Source organism: Hakea prostrata, chromosome 6 (genome assembly GCF_041222555.1).
Source record: "Hakea prostrata isolate BN-2017 chromosome 6, UWA_Hpros_2, whole genome shotgun sequence".
Lineage (NCBI taxonomy): Eukaryota > Viridiplantae > Streptophyta > Magnoliopsida > Proteales > Proteaceae > Hakea > Hakea prostrata.
The window spans coordinates 31,410,723-31,435,181 of NC_142605.1; the positions used below are offsets into that span (position 1 = coordinate 31,410,723).

Below are 24,459 nucleotides of genomic sequence, written 5' to 3' on the forward strand. Positions count from 1 at the left end.
AGGTTCACATCAAATTAAAATAAAAAATTTCTATCAATTTCTTTGTCTGATAAAATTCTATCATGCCATGCATGCCTTTTTTCGAATCTGAATCCTCTTTTCAAGATAAAGGATTCCAATTCTCTTTTTTTTCTTCTTATAGTTGACCAGTAAAGAAGCCTTAATCTTGGCACTAATCCGTTGAAAATTAAAAATAAATCCATGTAAGTATTAGCGGAGTGAGGATTATATAATGATATTATCACGATAGACACATACGACATGATTACATGAATACAATCGTAAGATGACCAAACAAATGCTGATCTTTGCTTTTTTGAATAGTAGGTGTTCACCCAAAAAAAAGAAAAGAATGGTAGGAGTTGAACAAACGTTAGGAATGTAAGATTAGGGGTTGAGCAGAAAAATGGAATTGAATGTTTTATTTATTTATTAACTTATTATTGGAAGAATGTGATTGGCAAATAATAGATAATGCGTATGGTGTTCTTCAATGATTTTCAATGAAAATTGAATGGTTCTCATTCAATCCTAGTATGACTAAGTAAATAATGGTGGAGCAAATAATCCTAGTTCCTATAATCCGCGAGCGTAGAGGCTAAAGGAGTTTGCGTTATGGAACATTATTTGGATTACCTCCTTAATCACATAATAATGATGGGATTTCTAACTTATAAAATACTAAAAATAAAAGCAAATTGCACTGGTACCTCAAAATGGAGGTTTTAATGTACTGACACCCCATTTTATGTTTGAAAAACACATAGGTTTTATTCTGTTAAAATGATTAGTTATATTATCACAAAGATTATTATACTCTTCCAAGAAATCTTATTTTCATTTATCAAAAAAAATAAAAAGAATAATAAAAAAAATATACATTCTTCTCCCTACAAGGGTTATTTGATGAAGACATTATTGTTGGATTTTTTTTCCCCTCATATTTTGATAAAGATATTTTTTAAATAAAAGAAAAATAAACAGTGGGTTAATTGTTTTACTAATATAATGGACTAATGTGTTTAGTGAATTGGGTGTCGGTGTTTCTTAAATATAAAGTGGGGTGTCAGTGCTTTAAAACCTCTATTTTGGGGTGTTAGTATACTTTGCTCTAAAAAAAATGAGAAAAGCTGATCCCATGTGAGGCCCATATGGTTAAAAATCATCAGCGAGAGGTGATCGAGACTCCAACATCATCTATAAGAATTTCCCTATGGCATGGGCTTTTGCTAGCCCAGCCTGGGCTGGGTCAATAAGGGATCTCTTGGGCCTGGGCCAGTCATCCACCAATTGGGCTTGGAATTTTTATTAGAACCGCTAGCATTGTACCAGGTGGTGAGATTGAATCTTCAGCGTTTAAATGAATGAACATGTAATAAAGAAACCAGAGTTGGGCCAAGAACGATTTAACACAAAAACAACTACCGGGGGTTGGTGGTCTAGTGGTCCCAAGCTTAGTCCCAAGTGGTTTGGTAATCCGCATATCCCAGGTTTGAATCTCCTCTACTCCTCTGTTTCTTGCATTGGACAATTGTGTGCTCTTTGGCTTGGTTATAAATGCTACCGACTTCTGTGAACTATACTAGGCTTCCGGTGGGACTCCGTTGACGGGGCCAGTGCTTTCGCTAGTAGTGCACAGGGCTAATACTTGCATAGGTCGCATTCGATAAAAAGTCGGAACATTGCCTAGCGGGGGGCGCTAGGTCACCGCTACTGTACCCAAAAAAAAAAAACACAAAAACAACCACTCTTTTGTTAACGGAAAGAAGGGGATGTGGGAAACCGCAGATCTGGAAAATGAAAACGAAGATCCCCAAATCAGATCATGGAAGTCTCTGCTGTTTCTTCTTGTTTCTTCTTATTTCTCTGCATCTTCACATTTGCAGCAGGTAATCCCTACTTCATCTGCCATGTTTCTCCATGCAATGTTGTCTTCTGTGGTTTGTTAACGTTTAGATCAATTTGCAAAACTCTTTCTCGTGAAGCCAATCGCTTAAAGACAAGGTATTTTAATGGCTTAGATCATTTTTTTAATTTTCTCTTACTATAATTTATTCTCATTAATTTTCCTTCCCAAATCATTATTTTATAATCAACCATAATCTTGATTGGATGCTAGGCGATGAGGATTTGAAGAAGATCCATGGAATTCTTCAAAAGAAAGGAACCCTCCCGCCGGACTTTGTCTCAGAACATAGCCCGTTAAAGTCTCCCGATGAGCTCTGGGATTGAGAGACTCATCGAGAGAAGATGATAAACAGATCAAATGTTAGTGAAACTGGTGAGAAGATTAACATTTCAACATGATATATTCAATTGAAGGTCAATACATACACATACTTCAAACTACTCATAAGACTACCTCTGCAATTCCTTCATGCACCCCTTTAAGGAGAGCCTTTTGTATGAAAATTTTCAGATGTGTTCATAGGGTTGGGGTCTGATTTGTAACCCTTTATAGTCTTAGATGATCTGAAGGTTGCTTTCAGTTTGATGGTTGATCTGATTCGAATTGTACACATGTATACACTGAAGGTTCTAAGTCATGTCACATTGAGTTGATAATGACCCATATCAGTCTCTCATGAGATTATGGATTCAACTCTTCTTAATGATATTATATAATATCCCTAGTGTATAAAAAAAACTCACTTATTTATACAAAAAAATATTAAAAAAAGCATTATTCATGTTTTTTATTTTAATTTCATCAACCATTGGATGATGGATGGATAAGGATGAAGGAAAGAAAACAAATATGCATAGAAGGAGAGGGAATTCAAACAACTGATTTGGATTTCTTCCATTTGGGTGCACTGTGCACCTAACTTTCCCCTCTCATAGTTCACATGGCATAAGCCATCCCTAGCCCACCTATGTCAAGTGGACTGGAAAAGGAAAAGTTGGGTGCACCATTCACCAGGACTAAAATATGAGATCTATTATCTTGTTGCCCAGATGTTGTACAATGATAACATTCCTAAAAAGACAGAAAAACAACAATGGAAAATGGAAGTGAGACAGAAAAAAGATTCCCTCCATAAAAAGAGACAAAAGTATACTAATTATATCCATCCAAATTGAATGGGTCAGTTTTTTTTTCCCCTTGGTTTGGTTTGATAATATTTTTTTTTGGTTGGGTAAACATGGTTTGATAATAGAATGGGTCAATTCATAAGTTCATAACATGATAAAGCATATCATAATTTCACCAAAATAAACAGTACATTAAATCAGAAAACATAATTTTTTTTCTTCTTTTGTTTAAAATATTTTTATTAAACAGATATAGGAAATTAATAATACCTCAGCAATAGTCAAACTTTCAACCACAAAAACAGCTCTGCGTTGCTAGAAAACGAAAAGTTAGAAGAAAATCTATATAGATTGGGGTTTGCGGCAGAGCATCATAAACCAGAAGAAATGGCAAGCATTGCAGGAATACCTATCGGCGGCACAGGCACAGGTTCAGGCATACCCTGCCTTGGGATGGGCACGGCGGTTTATCCCTTCACAGCTTCTGAAACCATGAAATCAGCCATTCTTGATGCAATACAACTTGGTTACAGGCACTTTGATACGGCTGCTCTGTATCAATCAGAGGAGCCTCTTGGTGAATCCATCCAAGAAGCACTACGCGTGGGTTTCATAAAATCCAGAGATGAGCTTTTCATCACTTCCAAACTCTGGTGTGCTGATGCCCACCATGACCTAGTCCTTCCAGCCCTCAAGAGGACTCTCAAGTATGAACCAAACTCAAATCATTCCCTTTGCTTCTCAATTTTGTACTCTACATAGATTTCTCTCTCTTATAACTGTTTCTTAAACTGTGTAGGAATCTTCGATTGGAGTACCTTGATCTTTATCTCATCCATTGGCCTCTAAGTATGAAACCAGGGGAACCTAAACAACCCTTTAACAAGGAAGACCTTCTCCCTATGGATTTCAAGTCTGTCTGGGAATCGATGGAAGAGTGTCAGAAGCTCGGTTTCACTAGATTTATTGGAGTCAGTAACTTCTCTTGCAAGAAGCTTGAAGATTTACTTCGTGTGGCAAATATCCCTCCAGTAATCAACCAAGTGAGTTTCTCTTCTTTTTTTCCCCATATCTTCTATTGGGTTACTGTAGAAAAGAAAAATAAACTAAAGAGAAATGTATGAATCCTGTGTTTATAAGGTGGAGATGAACCCACTTTGGCAGCAGAAGAAGCTGAGAGCAGTTCTGCAAGGAAAAGGGAATACTGATTACTGCTTATTCTGCCCTGGGAGCCAGCGGAACAATTTGGGGCAGTAATAGTGTTTTGGAGTGTGGAGTACTGACAGAGATAGCAGAGGCAAGATCAAAGACAGTTGCTCAGGTAAGGTCATTTTCCTTCTGTGTGTGTATACCTCCACATTGAAATTGCTTGAGTGATGCACATTAACCGTGTTGCATATGGTGGAGATCAAAACCAGGGTCGAGATTCTCCATCACTCGTTTTTGTAAAAGTTGCTTTGAACCATTTATGCGAAATGAGCAGTCGAGATCAATATTTTGACCTTCATTTTGATCTCCACTATAGTGAGGTGCTCAAATTCCCCATTATAGTGTGCAACATGTAAAAACTCTTAAGATTAAAATCTACAAGCACACTCACGAGATCATAAGATACTATATCTCTACCTTAGAATGGATTTCCTTGAGACCTGTTGTGCTTTTTCCTTTGCCTAAGATAATTGATAATGCTAATTATATTTATCATGCAACTAATTAACCAGGAAGGTAAGAGAAACTGTCCATGAAAATAATATAAAAGCTTGGAAATTTATGATGATATAGGTTTGCTTGAGATGGTTGCACCAGCAAGGGGTGAGCATAATAGTGAAAAGCTTCAAGAAGGAAAGGCTGAAACAGAATCTTGAGATCTTTGATTGGATGCTAAGCGAAGAGGATTTAAAGAAGATCGATGGAATTCCCCAGAAGAAAGGGTCCCCTGGATGGGATTATGTTTCAGAACATGGTCCATACAAGTCTCTTGATGAGCTATGGGATGGAGAAATAGCATGATAAACACCAAAGTTTTGGGTGAAGACTCCATAAAAACAATTATCCCCTAAACTCTGCTTTTGCAAAAGCCTTCGGAAGAAAAAATTTCCTGTTTCTCAATCTTCATGTTTCTCTCTCGAAGGTGTTATCTTGTATCACTCTATTATTATAAGATAGAGATGACAAAGGGGAAGAAGGAGAATGTGTTCTCCAATGTTTCAAAGTGGGATTAACTTTCGAAATTGGTGTGTGGTAGTGGTACTATCTTTCCATATAGAAATAAATGAACAAATTACAAAAGAAATCGTGTTTTGGGCGTGGGTATGTACAAATGATGATATATGTTGTATACAAGTCTGTATCATCTACTTTCCCATCGAGGAAGCAATTTGTGCTCCCGTTACTTCTTTCATCACAAAATCAAGTGGAGCCCATACGCAGTGGCGGAGACCTATAGGGTATAGGGGCGAGTGGCCCCCTTCCAATTTTTTATAAAATTTGATTACTTCCCTATTTTTTTTTCCTAGTTTTTCTCATTCTACATGTAAAATACCATTATTTGCCATCCCCCAATATTAACAATAAAATTTTAAGATAAATATGAGGGTTAGATGTCATTTTTATTCAACATCCAACCCTTACCATTAAAACCCTACTTTTAAGAAACAAAAAGTTTAAACATAATTAGAAAGTAACTCACTGTAAATTTATCCCTATAAATGCTTCTCTCTATTCTTGTTTATTTTTTCCTGTGTCTCATTTTTTATTCCCTATTTTCTCTCTCTTTTTTCCTCACATCTCTCACAAATAACTTAGGTAGTTTGAGAAAATTTGAAAATATTAGCACACGTGAAATCTAGGGCATGTTTGGTTACATGAATCTGAGAATTATACCCGTTTGGTTGTATAAATCTCTAGATTTCATGAATCTAGATATTCACCTTTTTACACTAAAAATATGAATCTGTAGATTTATGGGTAAGGGGTGAAATCCAAAGATTTCAAAAAAACTATACATTTGCACATTCACAAAAGTCACGTCAATCAAATAGATTTTTAGGATGAATCCCCAGATTTCATTCCACAACCAAACATTTAATTTTATAAATTATGACTTCATAGATTTGAAATCTCCAGACTCATATAACCAAACATGCCCTAAAATCATTTCCATGATTATCAGATATTCTCTCCATCTCTCTTTCTTTCTCTCAAATTTTCCAGTATTTGTTCTAGAAAACTTAGAAAATTACGAAGCACGAACTAGTTGATTTTTTCTTTTTCAATTTAATTACTTTTTCAATTTAATTACAAAACTAATTGTTTTATTTAAGTGATAAGTCGGATTCACATCGTCTGTAATTCCTTTCCCTGCAATTCCTTGTAATTCTCTCATGGGATTGTGCCATGTGGGATTTAAGTAATCCAATGGTTATCCAATTTAAATTAAATTTGTATTTTATTTAAACTCACCCATAAATTTGAATTTTATTTAAACTCTAGTTTGTTGGGTAACCTTTGGATTACTTAAATGCCACATGGCACAATCCGATGAGAGAATTACAGGGAATTGCAGGGAAAGGAATTACAGATGATGTGAATCCATGATAAGTCCCACATGAGCCCACACAATATGTGGATTCACATCCCCCGTAATTCCTTTCCTTACAATTCCCTCCTAGGATTGTGCCATGTGGCATTTAAGTAATCCAACGGTCACCCAACAAACTAGAGTTTAAATAAAATTCAAATTTATGGAAGAGTAGTAGGATGGTTAGGAACCCACTTCTCAGTGGAGAGGTCATGGGTTCAACTCCTGCCGGCGGCATATGTAATATCCCTATCCCCATATATAAAAAGCGCCTTTATACCAAAAAAAAAAAATTTAGTTTGAATTGGGTAACCGTTGGATTACTTAAACGCTACATGGCATAATCTTAGAAGGGAATTGTAGGGAAAAGAATTACAGAAGATGTGAATCCCACAATATGTGCGGTGGTTTAATGCTCGTCCTATGGTAAAATGATTCGGACTTATTATTTGCCGCCCAATATTTAATCCTGACTCTGCACCAGTCCATATGGGACACACCGACAATCATATATCTAAAAATTTTAAATTATTATTCAAATATGGTCCCACATGAATTTATGGTGAAGAAACATCGAAGAACACATACTACTCCCCTAACTGAAAGGTAATTTGCAGTCTCTTGTATGCATCCATTTGCGGCCCTAGAAACAGTCAAAGAAGTTACAGGCCTATAGTTCATTGGGAGGGTAGGTTTAGTCCCAGAATCGGACAAACATCAAAGGTATTCAAATTATAAGATATGCATATGTCACCAAAATCTCCTTTTTATTTTATAGAAGCCAACAATTCAAATGTAGATTGGAATGTTATGAGGCCTCTTGTCACAACTAATTGAGTGTAGTTAAATTATCCAAAGCTAGCCAACAAAATAAAATAAAATAATTTAAATATTGATCTGAATCTTACCAAATATCGGCGAAAAATCAGCGCTTTTTATCGAAATCTTGCTGAGTTTTGGCAATTTTTTGCTGATTATAAGGGAAAGTGCGTCTTTTAGGTTTGACTCACCCACCCCTGCTCTCCTTCTTTCTCTGTCATCTCGTCTCGAGTTGGATGCCACAAATTTTGAAAAAGACAAAAGAGAGAATGTGTGGTGTTGAAGACTTGAAGATTTAAATGTGGCTCAATATAATTAATATACCGTTCACTCTCGAGGGTTAACCTTGTCATTCATGTTACTTGTATTCTCCTTTCGCTCTCAACTTGTCTTATCTACAAGTATTAAAAATTCATCCTTTAACTTGTTTTGTCCTTATTCTCTCACATTGTCTCAATGAAAGACAATTATAGAGGAAGCCAAACAAGGGAGCAGTATCATCTCTGTTGAAAGTTGAAGACATTTTTTTTTTTTTTTTGTGGAGATCTAATGAATTGGCAGAATAAATTATGGAAATCCAACTTTGTTTCTCGCTGCTCCTCTCCCCTTCTTGTTTTGGATTTTGGTATTTCTAATTTGTGAAAAAAAGGGGGAAAAATATGGATTAGAATGAGCTCATTACAAAGACCGTCGACGAACCTATTTCTCAATCGACAAAGTCACCGCAAAAATCGTCGTCTCACTTGTTTTTCACGAATTGCTATCAACTTTTATGGTTGGACATAGACGGATCAAATTTTTGTGGACTGATCCAACTGTTGGAAGCAAAGTTGGTTTTGGTGTGGGGGGGGGGGGAACTACGAACTATCGGCAAAATCCTCCGTTTTGCTGATTTTAGCAAGCAACAACAATACCTTTAATACGACCCCTTTTTTCATGGAATTTCTTAATGTAATTGTTGGACTTTTAAGAAATTAAAAAAGAAAAAAAAAATCAGCTTGTTAGTTTCCAAACAAAAATATAAATTATTTAGGGAAGTTAAATTAATTTTAAAGATGTGACTACAAGAGTTTTTCTATTAGTCACATTAGATGTCTGATTTGTGCTCCTTTCAAACATTTCATCACAACTTAGGAGATCAATGGCTCACTTGAGGTTCAATGATATTTGATTCATTTTGTAAGCATTCAAATATAAACCCCACCTCTAATTTATAGTGGAGAAGTGAGAGACGAGCACACAGACTTCTATCCAGAGTCAGCCAAGGCTTGGTAAGACTGAGAAGAAGTGTAACTATCATTATCAAAGTATGAAAGGTCTACAAGGAGCAAAGTGTCATATTCTCCCTGCAATACTAACAAGGTCTACAAGGAGCTAAGTGTCATATTCTCCCTGCAATACTAACACACAAATTAAAAGGTGATTGTATCTCTCTTCAGCAGTTTGTTTGGTAAGTCTCTTCAATAGTGATATATATCAGCAAATCACTCTCCTGAAGTTGTAATTCATACCATTATGGGTGCAATCTACTTAAATATCAGCCATAAAGCTATTCCTATTTAGGTTCATGCTCACTTGTTAGAAAAACTGACTTTGTCTTTTTCTTCCATTTGGAAGGGAGTAAGATTAGTGCAGATCTTCTCCACCTAACTGCCCATTTTTCTATTTTTCCACGCTCACACAAATAAAGATTCTCTCCACCTAAATCTATATATCGGTGTTTTCATCCTCCCACACTAAGCCTAACAAGGATATATAGGCCAATAGGCTGAACTACTTAGGGGCCTGAGGCCCCCCCTTTTTTTTTATTACTTTATTTAATTTTATTTTTAATTTTTTTCCACCCTCCATGTTGGAATTTTTTTAAGGTAAACATAATGGGTGTAAATATTATTCTCAATAATTATCCAAGGGTTACTATTAAAATCTTAATTTAAATGAAGAAGAAGGTTAAATCCCAATTATAAATTAATTCTTCAATTCTTAATAATAATTCAAATGTGGAATTAGTAGAGTCCACACAATATGTGTGATGAAAAAACATTAGTATTCTCTCGATGGAGAGATGATCCATACTCTTGTTATTTGAACCCCATCTTGAATTTTGGCTTTGCCCTTAAGTACACTTCGGTGATACTATGTTACGCCTTATATGAGTGTAGGAGGATGAGGATATGAGCAGTTTGGGTAGAAAGGATTTTAATCTTCCTCACACATAGATCTATCCTTGAAAGGCGAGTAGATGGACTTTGCTTCAATGCTTCAATCGTACGCATGGAATACTCATGACGGTTAAGCAAAGCATTTTTTTGTAACTAAGGAGCTTTATATGTAGGGAAATTGGGGATGAGGATATTACATGTGCTGCCAGCAAAGCATTTTTTTGTAACTAAGGAGCTTTATATGTAGGGAAATTGGGGATGAGGATATTACATGTGCTGCCGGGAAGGATTGAACCCACAATCTCTCCACGGAGAAGTGACGTTCTTAACCATTCCACTATCCTTCCATTGGCAAAAGAATTTTTACTCACATATTGTTAGATCAAAATTTCGATCTTGGCCATTGAAGTTTCAGACATTTTGGATCTGACGGTCCAAAATTCTTCTTTACGTTATTGCGCATGACACAAGTAAAATTGAGAGTAGATTTGTATCAGAGCGAGTGCTGGGTGCAAGAATGGGTGAGGAGCCCACCTTAATGGAGAGGATTTAGATACAGAAGAAGTGAAATGAAGTGAGCGTCAAACCCGCAAACGAGTTAGAATCCGCCACGCTTATGTCAAATCATTAGAGAGAAATGTAAAAAGGAAATCATTATAAAACTAACTTTAATTCTATCCATACCCTGCTAGTGCGGGTATCCATTTAATGAAGACGCGTGGAGCCTGCATTCTCCGCATCAATTATATCACTTTGAAAACGGCAAAAAGGCAAGAGAGAGGATAATCAAAAGCTAATTGTTACCCAAAATAGAGGGAATCTGGATCCCAAAAAGGGGTAAAAATGTCTTCTAATCTTTGAACAACCGATATAGCAATATAGCGAGTGGCTATAAATGGGTGGTGCATGCGTCAATGACTCTCTATAGTGATCTAGCTAGCTAGTCTGTATTTTGTGGCAAAGCAGCAAAAGAAAGAAGAGATGGGAAGCATTCCTGATGTATCTGTTGGAGCTGCAGCCCAAGCGATTCCCTCCATTGGCATGGGCACGGCAGTCTATCCCTTCGCTGCTTCTGAAACCATGAAGTCAGCCATTCTCCATGCAATACAACTTGGTTACAGGCACTTCGACTCGGCCGCTTTGTATAATTCAGAGCAGCCTCTTGGTGAAGTCATTGAAGAAGCCCAAAGGTTGGGGTTCATCAAATCCAGAGATGAACTTTTCATCAGTTCCAAACTATGGTGTACTGATGCCCACCATGACCTTGTTCTCCCAGCTCTCAAAAACACTCTCCAGTATTAATTAACCAAACTCAAATCAAGCTTCTTATTTTATATAGTGTGCCGTGAATCTTCTTCTAGCTCTTGTGACTGTTTCTATTGTGTAGGAATCTTCGGCTGGAGTACCTTGATCTTTATCTCATCCATTGGCCTGTAAGTCTGAAACCTGGGGAACCTGAATTGCCTCTCAAGAAGGAAGACCTTCTCCCTATGGATTTTAAGTCTGTTTGGGAATCAATGGAGCAGTGTCAGAAGCTCGGCCTCACTAGATTCATTGGAGTCAGCAACTTCTCTTGCAAGAAGCTCGAAGAATTACTTCCTGTCGCGAAGATCCCTCCAGCTGTTAATCAAGTAAGTTTGTTTGTTTCTTTTCTATGTTTACTCAGTGGAGAATTCGAAAAATAAACAACTTGGTGAGGCTGAGGAAATGTTATGGATTGTTTGTTCATAAGGTGGAGATGAACCCACTTTGGCAGCAAAAGAAGCTGAGGGAGTTCTGCAAGCAAAAGGGAATACAAATTACTGCTTATGCTCCCTTAGGAGCTAAAGGAACACTGTGGGGGAAGTCAAAACGTTTTGGACTGCGAGGTCCTAAGAGAGATAGCAGAGGCAAGAAGAAAGACAGTTGCTCAGGTGAGGTTAACTTCCTTCGCTGTATGTATAATTCATATCCCTAACTACATTTATAATCAGAAAACTAACTAGAAGAAAAGTGATAGAAACTGACAATCAAAATAATAAGTAGCTTGTTTGTGACCTGAATTCTTGCCCCTGATTTCGAAGATAGACCCACACTACTTATATATTTTGGTGAACAACCTGAACAACCCTATGTGGGATACCTGTGATAATAGCACAGAGCCCATCCCTCATCTCGGTTTCTAGTGGGAGCTGGTGTAAGTGCACGGTACAACCCAATGGATTGACCCGTTTCCCATTAAAATCTAACCAATGTTTTCCTATGAGATCATATTGTGAGACTTGAGATTTTTGCCTTAGGGTGAGTTTTAATATATCATTCTGGTGATTGGTTGAAGGATCTCTATTATTTTTTTTTAGTATTCTATTTGTTTTTTTTTCTTTTTCAAATTTTCGTGATTTCTAGTGTTCATTCTAACATATTTCATGATGTAGGTTTGTTTGAGATGGGCATATGAGCAAGGGGTGAGTATACTAGTAAAGAGCTTCAACAAGGAGAGATTGAAGGAAAACCTTGAGATCTTTGATTGGAATCTGAGCCCAGAAGAGCTGAAGAACATCGATGGTATTTCTCAGAAGAAAGGGTATCCTGGATTGGAGTTTATCTCAGAAGAAGGCCCGTTTAAGTCTCTGGATGAACTTTGGGATGGGGAAATCTAGATAACATTATAAACAGATAGGTGTGTTTGTGTCATCAAAGAGTGGGAAGATAAAAAGCAAAGAAGGAGATGGTCTCTATCATGTTGCTTATACTGGGTTAAAATTTCACCGTGTGTTCTGTATCTGTTTATGAACTTTGAGATGAGAGTTTCGCATTATTTTTAATCCACTTTATTTGGAGTTGTTAATGCTATCTAAGAAGATTTATTGTTCTTGTTGTTTGAGTAAACTCCAGCATCTGTCTAGAAATTATTGTGATCCCACTGTTTGTTTATGATAATTGAAGGTGATTTTCACTCCTTCCATATTGGAAAGCTTTCCCACATTGAATTTTTTTTTTGGGTAGAATTTTTCCCGCATTAAAATTGGTGTCTGTAGTTTAATTGATTAGTTTTCATGTGGTATAGAATTATAGTCACTTGATTATCACTTGTCAGACTTTCAGATACCTAGCTTCCTATTTCTAAGTATTACTTATACTGATAGTACGAGTTTTGGTACTTAATGGTGTTATAACGAACCCTCAGAATTCACGAGCAAAAATAGTAAATAAATCTAAGTGAGACGAGAAAAATTGCACCGAACCTATGGACTGGGTTCATAATCTTTATCAAGGTTAGACCGTAGCTGAGACCCACTAAAGCCTAATTTAATGATCATAAAGGTGCCGAATTTCAATTATCAGTCCGGTAAGATCTCCCAAACCTTGCGGTAGACTAAGCTGACTTGTAGGAAGCAACTATCAGCAAAGCAGTGAGGGAAACGTGCCGAGATTGATAACTAATTGCGTCCCCAAATATCTAGAAGGAAACCCTACGATTAGACGGCCACCGAAGGAGATCAAGACTTCACTCAACGATCAAGAATTGAAGGTAAGGTCTATATAAGCACATGATCAACTTACTCCAGAGGTATCTAAATTGTTCTCCAATTATATATTCATTATTATGCTCTGCAACTTGCTAGAGCCTTGGTGATTAGTTTAATAATTGACTTAAGCTTCAGAGATGGTCTTCCTAACCCCACGGTCAGGCCACATCTAACTTTGTTTTGCAGGCCATCATCAAGGGATCTGGAGGCTAAACATTTTCTGGACGCATCACTAAGAAACACAGAAAGTTAATGTGATTCACAAATCAAAACAATGTACTACATCTAGAGAAGAAGGAGAATTTTAATATGTAAGTTGTACAAGGAGGATTACAATGAGAATATCTCTACCAACCTTTAGAATGATGTTATAAAAACTTTCACCATAATCCAAAAAGTGAAATTTCAAATCTCATAAATGATTCTATAGAGAACATATGGTACAAATTTATAAAAATTTAATCAGATAAATGGGACGACCCATTAAATCATTTAGGTTGTACCGTTCTACTGGACAACACTTTGCACACCCCATCAAAAACCAAGATGCGATGATTGGGAGGCTTGACAATTCATGATGTAAATTATAACATAAATTCATTAAATTGGATACAAGTCAAATACATCAACACAAATACAGAATTGTCAAATACATAACACACTTGTTTTTTCTTGGCTCTGCAACTGAATTTGGTTTTAAATTATGAGTCCCCAGAGCCGTATCTTATGATTCTTTTCTTAAAATAAATAAGAGCATGAGTCAAACAAGAATTATTGATAATTAATTAGAGCCGTACTTAAGCTAATTAAGGGTCTTGGTCTACAAGGGAAAAAAAGATATATTAAAGACCTCTAATCCATGCGAGTCCAGTTGGAATCGATTTTTTTACTTCTGAGATTCTTCCTTTGTCTTGTGGCTCTGAAACTAACTTCCTGTGAAGCTCTTCATGTGAGGACTGAGGAGTTGCGTTAGGGTAGAGCCTTAGAGGTATGTCTTTTGATAAAGGATAGACTCCCATATGAACACATAAAGGGTAGAAAGGTCTTTTACTCTTGAGCGATCAACATTAATGGCAGAGAAGCTATAAAACGGTGGTATGAATGACTGGTGATCTAGCTAGCAGGTCTGTATTTTGTGGCAAAGCAGCAAAAGCAAGAAGAGATGGCAAGCATTCCAAATGTATCTATTGGAGCTGCAGGCCAAGGGATCCCCTCCCTTGGCATGGGCACAGCAGACTATCCCTTCACTGCTTCTGAAACCATGAAACCAGCAATTCTCCATGCTATACAACTTGGTTACAGGCACTTTGATTCGGCCGCTTTGTATAAATCAGAGCAGCCTCTGGGTGAAGTCATTGGAGAAGCCCAAAGCTTGGGGTTCATCAAATCCAGAGATGAACTCTTCATCACTTCCAAACTATGGTGTGCTGATGCCCACCATGACCTTGTTCTCCCAGCTCTCAAAAAGACTCTTCAGTATTGACCAAACTCAAATCAAGATTCTTATTTATTTTGTATTGTAAATCTTTTTCCATCTCTTCTAAATGATTCTATGCTGTGTAGGAATCTTCGGTTGGAGTACCTTGATCTTTATCTTATCCATTGGCCTGTAAGTCTGAAACCAGGGGAACCTGAACTGCCTATTAAGAAGGAAGACCTTCTCCCTATGGATTTCAAGTCTGTTTGGGAATCAATGGAGCAATGTCAAAAGCTTGGTCTCACTAGATTGATTGGTGTCAGCAACTTCTCTTGCAAGAAGCTCGAAGAATTACTTTGTGTCGCAAAGATCCCCCCAGCTATCAATCAAGTGAGTTTTTTTGTTTCTTTTCTCTGGATTTTCTGTAGTGAAGAAAAATAAATAGTTGGTGAAGTTAAGGCTGAGGAAATGTTATGGATTCTTTGTTCATAAGGTGGAGATGAACCCATTTTGGCAGCAGAAGAAGCTGAGGGAGTTCTGCAAGGAAAAAGGAATACATATTACTGCTTATTCTCCCTTAGGATCTAAAGGAACACTGTGGAGGGAAAATGTTCTGGACTGGGAGGTACTAAAAGAGATTGCAGAGGCAAGAAGAAAGACAGTTTCTCAGGTGAGGTTGATTAATTTCCTTCCCCATACATACAGAACCCACATTGCTAACTACATTTATCATCAGAAAACTAATTAGAAAGGTGAGAGAGATTGTCAATTAAAATAACAAGTAGTTTGCTATGTCATGAATAGGTTTGCTTGAGATGGGAATACGAGCAAGGGGTGAGTGTCGTGGTAAAGAGCTTCAACAAGGAAAGATTGAAGGAGAACCTTGAGATCTTTGATTGGGTTCTAAACCCAGAAGATCTGATGAAGATCGATGGTATTCCCCAGAATAAAGGATTCCTTGGACCGGACTTTATCTCAGAAGAAGGCCCGTTTAAGTCTGTTGATGAGCTTTGGGATGGGGAGATCTAGATAGCTTAATATCACCAGATAGGTGTGTTTGGGTCGTCGTTCTCATTTTACCAGGGCAGGTGGGAACTGTTCACTTACCCCTCCTTTTTTTTTTTTTTTGTTTTTTTTTTTCCTTTTTTTTATAAAAAAAAAAAAAAAATTTTTTTTGAAGAAAATGGGTTTTCTTTCTTATTGTTTCTATGGAGGGTATTATATTGTATCAGTTTGTTTTCAAGAAAGAGTCGGAAGATGAAAACGAAAGAAGGAGATGATCTCTATTATCTTGCTCCTGTTGAGGTTAAAATTTCGCCTTTTTGTTCAATTATCATTATCCATTATGAGGTTTTCTTATTATTTTAAGTTGTTTGGACTTTATTATCACTTTTATTTTTATTTAAAATAATAAAAAAACTTCCAAAGTCTATAATGAACTTTTTGTCTATTATGAATTATAGTAAGAATTTTATTCTCTTCATTTATGCACAAGTTTACTTAAAACTTTATGGTTAAGATGATGGTAAAATAATCAATACATATTTTTCTAATAAAAACTATACTTTTTCCCTCTTTTATCATTTGTTCATTATTATTTTCTAACGATTTTTTATTTTGACACCAAATTTATTTTTCATTCCATAATTTATTTTTGATAAAATTCACCAAACTATTTTTCATTTTTTCATTCTTAACCAATAATTAATTCTTGTACTTATTTCTTTTAAATAGACATAATAGAGAATAAGAATTTATAAAAAAAGGGCGTTAATCCACTTTGTTTTGTAAGTTGTGAATGCTATTTGAGAAGCTCTATTGTTCCTATGTTTGATTATCCTCCAGCATTTGTGTAGACAATATTGTAATCTATGAGTGTCAATGGACCAAATTAGGTTAGGACTTAAATCTAAAATCCAAATTCTACCCAATCTTTGCCAAGGGATCTCTTAAACTTGACCTGCCCTGATTAACCTTGATAGGGTTGGATTAGCGATGATTTATAATGTTAGAACAAACAACATGAAAATAGTGAATCGAAAAAGAAATAAAAACTAAAACACACAGAGATTTAATGTAGTTCACACACCGATGTGGTATGCTATGTCCATGGGCGAAGAAGAAGAAATTTTCCACTATGGAAAAGTAGAACATAAGGAGATTTTACAACCAATCGCCATGGAAAGCGTTATAAGAACTCTCTCTCAAAATCCTAATTGTAAATCTCAAATCTCTCAATAACATATAGACTCCAATCGGGTAAACGGATCGACTCCAAACCCTCCGCTTCCATCACAGATCTCTGCAAATGGATCATTTAGGTCATCCACCAAAATATGTCGGTGTGGGTCAATCTTCCAAAATCGGTACAATAATATTTCAGATCAAAACATAACAAATAATTATGAAAACAAATAAAAGTTCATTGATTAGTGGCACTAAGGAGATTTTGACACTTAACCTCTTAGTAATAAAGTGTTGGTTTTTGCCAACTAAGCTAAATATAACCTTGGGGGTGGTTAATGCGATAATTAGTTAGATAATTATTCAAACTCAATGGTTATATAATTCTAATTTAACTAGATTAACACAAGGTTGGGTAAAGCCGGGCTGGGTTGGCTTGCTTGCTTACTTGACCTATCAGGCTTAGTTATTTTGTAACCCAAACCCACCCTCGGGTTAAAAAGTGGAGCAGATCGGTAATATTTCACTTTTAAGTAAGTTCTATAGTTTGATCTCAAACTTCTGCTTTATCTTGGTCCAGATTTGGATCTAGTTCCCCAGCTTAGAACTGATCTCCAAACCAAATGCCTCAAGACATAACCTGTTGACACCCTCAAAACTGAAATGGAGCTCAGGTCACCAACATGACGCATCAAACTAGCTTCCTGAACAGTGTGTTCTTCAAACTCGCAGCTATCAATTTCATCTTGTAGCTCATGGATGTCTTCAGTCAAACTCAGGGCAAACAAGCAGGTTTAAAAAGCTGCAGCAGGAATTCGAATTGCAGACCCTTGGATCAGAGATTCAGAGGGAACCTGGACTTGTAGTAGGTTCAAGTCATCAGCAACTGGATGACCAACAGCTTAGCACTCAGAATGTTCTTGTCAGCCATTCCTCGTGGTACTCCGAAGAGCACTCTCCCCCTGTTATCAAGGCCAGTGGCTAACAAATCAGGAAAATTTCTGGCTTCAAAGTAAAGCATGATTGACACTAAAATCTTATGGTCCCAAGCACCAAAATGGGCAAGAGACTAATCATGGAAACTCCTTGCTAATGCATGAATCTTCTTATTTACAAACCTGGAAACAGACCAGAAAAAAAAATGAATAATACTATTCTTGGCACATGAGGGATTTTTCGACAAGGACGGTGAAGGGGGTCGTCGCCGGCAAGGGAGGGTTGGGGTGCTTTTTGGCAGTGGTGGTCTAGTGAGGTGTAGGTAGAAGATGGGTGATGGGAGAATTCCTTTACCTACTTAAGAGTTGGGTGTGAGAGAGTTTAAATGGGGGGTAGATTGATCATTATACTATAATGAAGGCAATATGAACATATCACTTCTAACTTAATAGAACAAAATCTTAGATGAAAAATGATGATAATGCAACTTGTAATTTTGAAAGTGTGTAATCTGTAATTCGGCACGTGCAACCTAGAGTTTAAGCTATACTAAAACATGCAATCTGTAATTTACTCTTAAATATATTGTAAGAAGGAAAATGGGGTTTCTCCCCTTCTTATTTCAATGGATGGTATTATTTGTATCGATTTTTTGTCATGAAAGAGTGGGAACATGAGGAGGAAAGAAGCAGACGATCTCAATCATCTTGCTCATATTGGGTTAAAATATAGGGATAATTACATTGCCCCCTTGTATTATAGCTTTATTACTAAAAGAACCCTACTCCTTATGAAATTACTGTTGCCCCCCTCAATTCTAACAGTGTTAAGCGGCCGTTAAGGTTGAATGTTTAATGTCTATTTTGCCCTTTTACAAAAAGAATGCCAAATAAAATATTATTCTCATTTAGGAAAAAAAATCATATGAAATAATTTTACATGTGTATTTTTATCATCTTGAATTAAAAAGAAAAAGGCACCATATTGGTAGTAGGACTTCTTAAAATAGCTAACGTCAAATTAGATAAATAAATAATAATCTATTGGAAGTAGAAACTTCTTAAACTGATAACATTAAACTAGAAAGTAAATAATAAAATAAAAATAACACAAAAAATAGGAATTACTATTTTTTATTACCAAATGAAAAGTACATATGAAATTTGAAAATGTGTATTCCTGATTTCTCTCTTTTTTAGACTAGGAAAGAAGATTGTTTAAATAGGTTTAAGTTTTCCCTAATTATTCAGGATAGTAATGTAATTTAATATAAAGTGTAAATAAATAATATAAGACTATAGGGTTAATTTGGGATTTTTAAATAAATAAAATATGCCATATCATCATTTAACTAACGGAGTTTAATAGTAGGGGAACAATAGTAATTACAAGCAAAGTTGAAGGTTGAATTAGTAATTTCAAAAAGTACAGGGGATACATTAGTAATTAAGCTATAGTACAGGGGGACAATAGTAATTATCCCTAAAATATATTATTTGTATCGATTTGTTTTAAGATGAGAATTTTGTACAATTCTTAATCCACTTTGTTTTATGAGTACTTAATTTTATATAAGAAGTTCTATTGTTCTTGATGTCTGAGTAACCTCTAGCATTTGTCTAGAAAGTATTGTAAATCCCACTGTAAAAGATAATTGAATGTGATCTTCACTCATTCCATATTGGAAAGCTTTTCCACATTAAAATTGGTGTATTTATAGTTTAGTAGATTAGTTTTAATGTATTATAAAATTACACTCACTTGATTATCATTGTGAATCTTTAAAACTTTCGAAAGAGTTAGAAAGGGTTGAAATTACAACCCTCGTCCAAATGATAGAGTTGATGGGATAATCTCCAATGTATCAAATACATTTTCCAGAAAATTTCTTTTACTTCTTATTCATGCATCCATGGTAGGCATATGATTACAATAAGAGTTCTAGTAATGAGAACCACCATCGACTGCAAAACCGAATAAACCTCTACAATTGAACGTTATCTTGTAGCTCATGGATCTCTTCGATTGAACTCAGGACAAACACACAGGTTTAAAAGCTGCAGTGATAATTTGAATTGCAGAGCCTTGAATCAGAGAGGAACTGGACAGTTTTAGGTTCAAGTCATCAGCAAACCTGATGGCCAACATCTTAGCGCTCAAAATGTTCTTGTTACTGCAAAGAGCACTTTGCCCCCTGTGATCACACCAATGGTTAACCAATGAGAAAAGCTGTGGACTCGAAAGTAAAGCATGATTAACAACAAAATCATACGGTCCCCAAGCACTAAGAGGGACAAAAGACTAGCATGGAACTTACTTCTTGCTAGTGCATGAATCTCCTTATTTAAAACCTCAGAAATAGACAAAAACAAAAAAGAAAAAAGAACAGAGAATGCATGCTGTGTTTGATAAGAGCATTCATGCTACTTTTTATTTCTTCTTTTCTTTCCATGATAAACAGAGCATGCTGATCACTTAATTGACCCAGTGGTGAGTTGTGTGCTTGGGTAAAAATTATATTTATGAAAAAGCAAAAGCAAAATTTGCTATTATCATTATTATTTTAATTACAGGTATCTTGCTTGGAAGAACTACCACAGATTCACAGGCATTAACAATGTCAAATGCAAGAGCTGATTGCCAGGAAGTCATTAAACGTCATACATAATATGAGGATATATAATGGCAATATAAAAAGTCTGTTTTTGTGGCAAAGCAGCACAACCCAGAAGAGATGGCAAGCATTCCAGAATTGTCTATGGGCGCCACAGGCCAAGGCATCCCTTCTATTGGCCTGGGTACGGCAGTCTATCCCTTCAGTGCTGCTGAAACCATGAAGCCAGCAGTTCTTGATGCAATACAACTTGGTTACAGACACTTTGATACGGCCTCTTTGTATCAATCAGAGAAGCCTCTTGGTGAAGCCATCCAAGAAGCCATAAACTTGGGGTTCATCAAATCCAGAGATGAACTTTTCATCACCTCCAAACTATGGTGTTCTGATGCCCACCATGACCTAGTCCTTCCGGCTCTCAAAAAGACTCTCCAGTATGAAATCAAACTCAAATCAAGCTTTTTTCTTTAAAATTTAGTATTAAGTATATATTTTTTTCTAAAAAAAGAAAAATTCTTATAGTTGTTTCTGCTCCTTTGTAGGAATCTTCAAATGGAGTACCTTGATCTTTATCTCATCCATTGGCCTGTAAGTCTGAAACCAGGGGAATATGATCAGCCCTTCACGAAGGAAGACCTTCTCCCCATGGATTTCAAGTCTGTTTGGGAATCAATGGAGCAGTGTCAGAAGCTTGGCCTCACTAGATTTATCGGTGTCAGCAACTTCTCTTGCAAGAAGCTTGAAGATTTACTTCGTACTGCAAAGATCCCTCCAGCTATCAATCAAGTGAGTTTGTTTGTCTATTTTCTATATTTTATATAGTGAAGCAAAACATAAGCTGAGAGAAGGTTATCTATTCTATGTTTACAAGGTGGAGATGAACCCACTTTGGCGGCAGAAGAAGTTAACAAAGTTCTGCAAGGAAAAGGGAATACTATTGACTGCTTACTCTCCCTTGGGAGCCAAAGGAACATCTTGGGGGAGCAACAGAGTTATGGATTGTGAGGTACTAAAAGAGATAGCAGAGGAAAGAAGAAAGACAGTTGCTCAGGTGAGATTAATTTCCTTCATCTGTATATATAAACTAGGTTGCTATCTGTATTTATGATTGGCAGATTAACAGGAAAATCAAGTGAGAAATTGCCCACAAAACTAATATAAACTTGGCTTGCTAATTCATGATGTAGGTCTGCTTGAGATGGCTGTACCAGCAAGGGGTGAGCATAGTAGTGAAGAGTTTCAACAAGGAAAGATTGAAAGAGAATACTGGGATCTTTGATTGGATGCTAAGTGAAGAGGAGCTGAAGAAGATCGATGGTATTTCGCAAAGTAAAGGGATCGATGGGTTGGAATACATCTCAGAAGATGGCCCATACAAGTCTCTTGATGAGCTCTGGGATGGGGAGATGCCATGATAAAATAGGTATGCTGGTGTACCTTTCATAAGGGTCCAGATGGGTGAGACAATAAGAATGATAAATAATTATTAACATCACCTGCATTCTTCTTGTTCTTATGGTGTTGGCATTAATTGTCTTGTATCAGTTTGTTTGTGAGAGTCAGTGGGGAGAAGAAAAGGGAAGGAAAGAAAGAAGAAGAAGATGTTCTCTCTCTTATGTATATATTCTTCATCTATTGGGTTAAAATATTATGATATTTTTTGAGGAAGGAATAAGGTGAGAGTCTTCGTGGCCTGCTTGTTAATCCATCCACTTGTTTGATGAGTTGTGAGGTTGTAGTTCTATTATTCTTAATTGTTGTTTTAAAACCTCTAAATAATGGAAAAAAATAAATAAATGAATAGTACTGTATATTCTTGGCGTACCAGATTTTTATTTGTTGCAGCCACCACAGCCTACAACGAACTATCGAGAATGTGCCATGTGTACATAAACTAATCGGACGGTCTCTAATTAAAAGGACAGGGTTGTGCTGAAAATACGATATTCTTTTTCTTTTTTTACACTAAAGGATTTAATATTTTATAAATTTGCAAAAAGAAAACCTTGGCTCTACTTGATACTAACCCTTATTTTGCAAACCCTAATTTGAGATTACCACTATTAACATTGTTTCATCCTTTGCAACTTAATCATAGTGAGAGATGGATTCTTCCACCAACAATAACCTATAGCTAGTAGGTCATTGGAATAAGCTATCAGGGTTCCAAAACATGGTTCATCCTTCGGATTCTTAATTTGGAAAAATCATGCTACAAATGTATGATTGTAATTCTTGATTTTGATATTCGCATGTTGAAGTGGGTTTCATGGTTTGAATTTGGTACGTCTCGTCTTTTCCAAAGCAGTGATGTGAGAAGCCTAAGGTTGTGCTTGCTTTAATCTTCTACGATTTTTAAGCTAAAAAAAAAATCGTGGTTGGAAAATGGCAGAAATTCAAACTTGTTCTTGGAGTTCCTAAAATACTATATTATATTTCTAGTAGATCTAGCTCTAATTAGTAAAAATGGAGGACTGATATCAAAGGATATTTTGTGATTATTGCTACAGCCATGAAAGATTTTTACCAGTTTGATCATGCGAGTTACTGTTCAGATGGAATCCCCGATCGAAACTGTGGTTCCACCTTCAAGTCAACTTGAGAATATTTTCAGTTGGAAGCAAATGATGGTAGAGCTAGGGGTTTTGTTTTGTAAATTTGGAAAATATTAAATCCTTTAATGTGAAAATAGAAAATCATGTTTACAACATAATCTTGCCCTTTTATTAGAGACTGTCCAATTGGTTTTTGTATACATGGCACAATCTCAACAGTCCACTGCATGCTGCAGTTGCTTCTACAAATAAATATCTGCCGGCCTAAGATAATTTTAAGAGAAGCGGTGAGAAATGATATGTATAGTTAAGGCCTTATATCTTATATAACCTCAAATAGAGTTAATTGGAAAGCACAAAACTATGTCCTTAACTCCATTTGGTTTGAAACAACACTTGTTGTTGTTGTTGTTGTTGTTGTTGTAATTGAAGGGGACCATTTATTCTTCGACTTCAGCACCTTTGGAATGGTGTCAATCAAAAGAAAAGCCAAACGTAATAAAGTTATCGAGCCTGTATGACTTCTACACACAATCCTGTCCAAACAGCATGTAGATCACCTTTTTTTTTTTAAAAAATTTTAATGCCAAAAGAAAATGATAGATATGTTACTTAGCTAGATAAATACATAAATTGTTAGGTTCCAATCTAATCCAAGTTGTTCATTTTCCTATAGAAGATTTAGTAGCTAATAAGTTAAACCAGTCGAGGAGGTGTAGGTGAGGTAAAGGGACTACATCCATAATATAAATTCCACCAAAAAGGGAAAATAAGATAAAGGTCATTTTCCTTGTGTTAGGTGCAAGAGTAGATCAATCACTTCTTACTTACTTACTAATTGCACCCAATTTGTGTGAGTTGGATATTGGCATTGTTGGGCTTGATCAATTCTTATACGAATTCCAAGCAAGATTGTCTCCTTGATATTTTTCTTCCCTATTTGACTGGGGATGACAGAGACTGTAACTTTCCCTCCCAAACGAGTCCCACACTCCACCATTGGCCTGTAAGTCTGAAAAAAGCGAAATATGAACTGCCCTTCAAGAAGGAAGATGTTGTCCCCATAGATTTCAAGTCTGTTTGGGAATCAATGGAGCACTGTCAGAAGCTTGGCCTCACTAGATTTATTGGTGTCAGCAACTTCTCTTGCAAGAAGCTTGAAGATTTACTTCATGTCGCAAGATCATGTAAACGAGCTAATCCATCGGTGGGGGCTAAGCCCCTATACCCCCTCCATAAACCATCAATGGTGTCATCTACTTCCATCACAAATCTCCAAAAATGGACCTTTTAGGTCACCGACCATGTATATCTCGGTGCGGCTTCATCTCCAAAACGAGACACATGAATTCAGGTCACAACAAAACACTGCCCCATAGGGAATCTCACTGATCCAAAACAAATTATATCGTTAATTTTAGTGCAAAACCTTTAGAAAAATATCATATTTCCTTCCCTTCTATGAGAAAGGATGAAACAATATAATTCATCTCATGAGCATGAGACTATCATTTCTCTACATTAAGAAGGGATGAATTGCACCCAAAACCCAAATGGAAAGAGATGGGTAGTTTAGACAAGAAAGCAAACTGGTTTTTATGAGAAGGAATATATAGTATTTGTGACAGAGATAAACAATGGAAGGGG

At 36.3% G+C, this 24,459-nt stretch overlaps 3 protein-coding genes and 1 pseudogene across 4 annotated transcripts; all 4 read left to right on the plus strand.

Moving 5' to 3' along the window:
- The first annotated feature begins 3,326 nt into the window (after positions 1-3,326).
- LOC149013364 (non-functional NADPH-dependent codeinone reductase 2-like) lies at positions 3,327-5,911 on the plus strand (annotated as a pseudogene). Its single transcript, XR_016173892.1, has 4 exons — positions 3,327-3,743; positions 3,836-4,079; positions 4,177-4,357; positions 4,819-5,911. The product of XR_016173892.1 is annotated as a non-functional NADPH-dependent codeinone reductase 2-like (transcript).
- A 4,627-nt stretch (positions 5,912-10,538) lies between these two features.
- LOC149013365 (7-acetyl-epi-neemfruitin B aldo-keto reductase-like) lies at positions 10,539-12,552 on the plus strand. The gene is given in 5 exon segments (XM_089157958.1): positions 10,539-10,892; positions 10,985-11,228; positions 11,330-11,449; positions 11,451-11,510; positions 12,012-12,552. Coding segments are annotated over 5 exon segments (963 nt in total). The 5' UTR covers positions 10,539-10,578; the 3' UTR covers positions 12,237-12,552.
- A 1,478-nt stretch (positions 12,553-14,030) lies between these two features.
- On the plus strand, positions 14,031-15,574 carry LOC149013366 ((1S)-1,7-diacetoxy-luvungin A aldo-keto reductase-like). Its single transcript, XM_089157959.1, has 4 exons — positions 14,031-14,582; positions 14,670-14,913; positions 15,017-15,193; positions 15,328-15,574. Exons 1-4 carry the CDS (start codon positions 14,269-14,271, stop codon positions 15,550-15,552), a joined length of 960 nt encoding a protein of 319 aa, XP_089014085.1. The 5' UTR covers positions 14,031-14,268; the 3' UTR covers positions 15,553-15,574.
- A 4,567-nt stretch (positions 15,575-20,141) lies between these two features.
- On the plus strand, positions 20,142-22,070 carry LOC149013367 (7-acetyl-epi-neemfruitin B aldo-keto reductase-like). The gene is made up of 4 exons (XM_089158540.1): positions 20,142-20,691; positions 20,800-21,043; positions 21,129-21,308; positions 21,445-22,070. Exons 1-4 carry the CDS (start codon positions 20,378-20,380, stop codon positions 21,670-21,672), a joined length of 966 nt encoding a protein of 321 aa, XP_089014666.1. The 5' UTR covers positions 20,142-20,377; the 3' UTR covers positions 21,673-22,070.
- The last annotated feature ends 2,389 nt before the right edge of the window (positions 22,071-24,459 follow it).

Excerpts from the sequence above, each read along its gene's own strand:
- LOC149013366 (XM_089157959.1), top strand. The coding sequence starts at position 14,269 with ATGGCAAGCATTCCAAATGTATCTATTGGAGCTGCAGGCCAAGGGATC. Across the intron at positions 14,583-14,669 it reads GCTCTCAAAAAGACTCTTCA|GAATCTTCGGTTGGAGTACC; the intron begins GTATTGACCAAA and ends TATGCTGTGTAG. Across the intron at positions 15,194-15,327 it reads GAAGAAAGACAGTTTCTCAG|GTTTGCTTGAGATGGGAATA; the intron begins GTGAGGTTGATT and ends TGTCATGAATAG.
- LOC149013367 (XM_089158540.1), top strand. The coding sequence starts at position 20,378 with ATGGCAAGCATTCCAGAATTGTCTATGGGCGCCACAGGCCAAGGCATC. Across the intron at positions 20,692-20,799 it reads GCTCTCAAAAAGACTCTCCA|GAATCTTCAAATGGAGTACC; the intron begins GTATGAAATCAA and ends GCTCCTTTGTAG. Across the intron at positions 21,044-21,128 it reads TCCCTCCAGCTATCAATCAA|GTGGAGATGAACCCACTTTG; the intron begins GTGAGTTTGTTT and ends TATGTTTACAAG.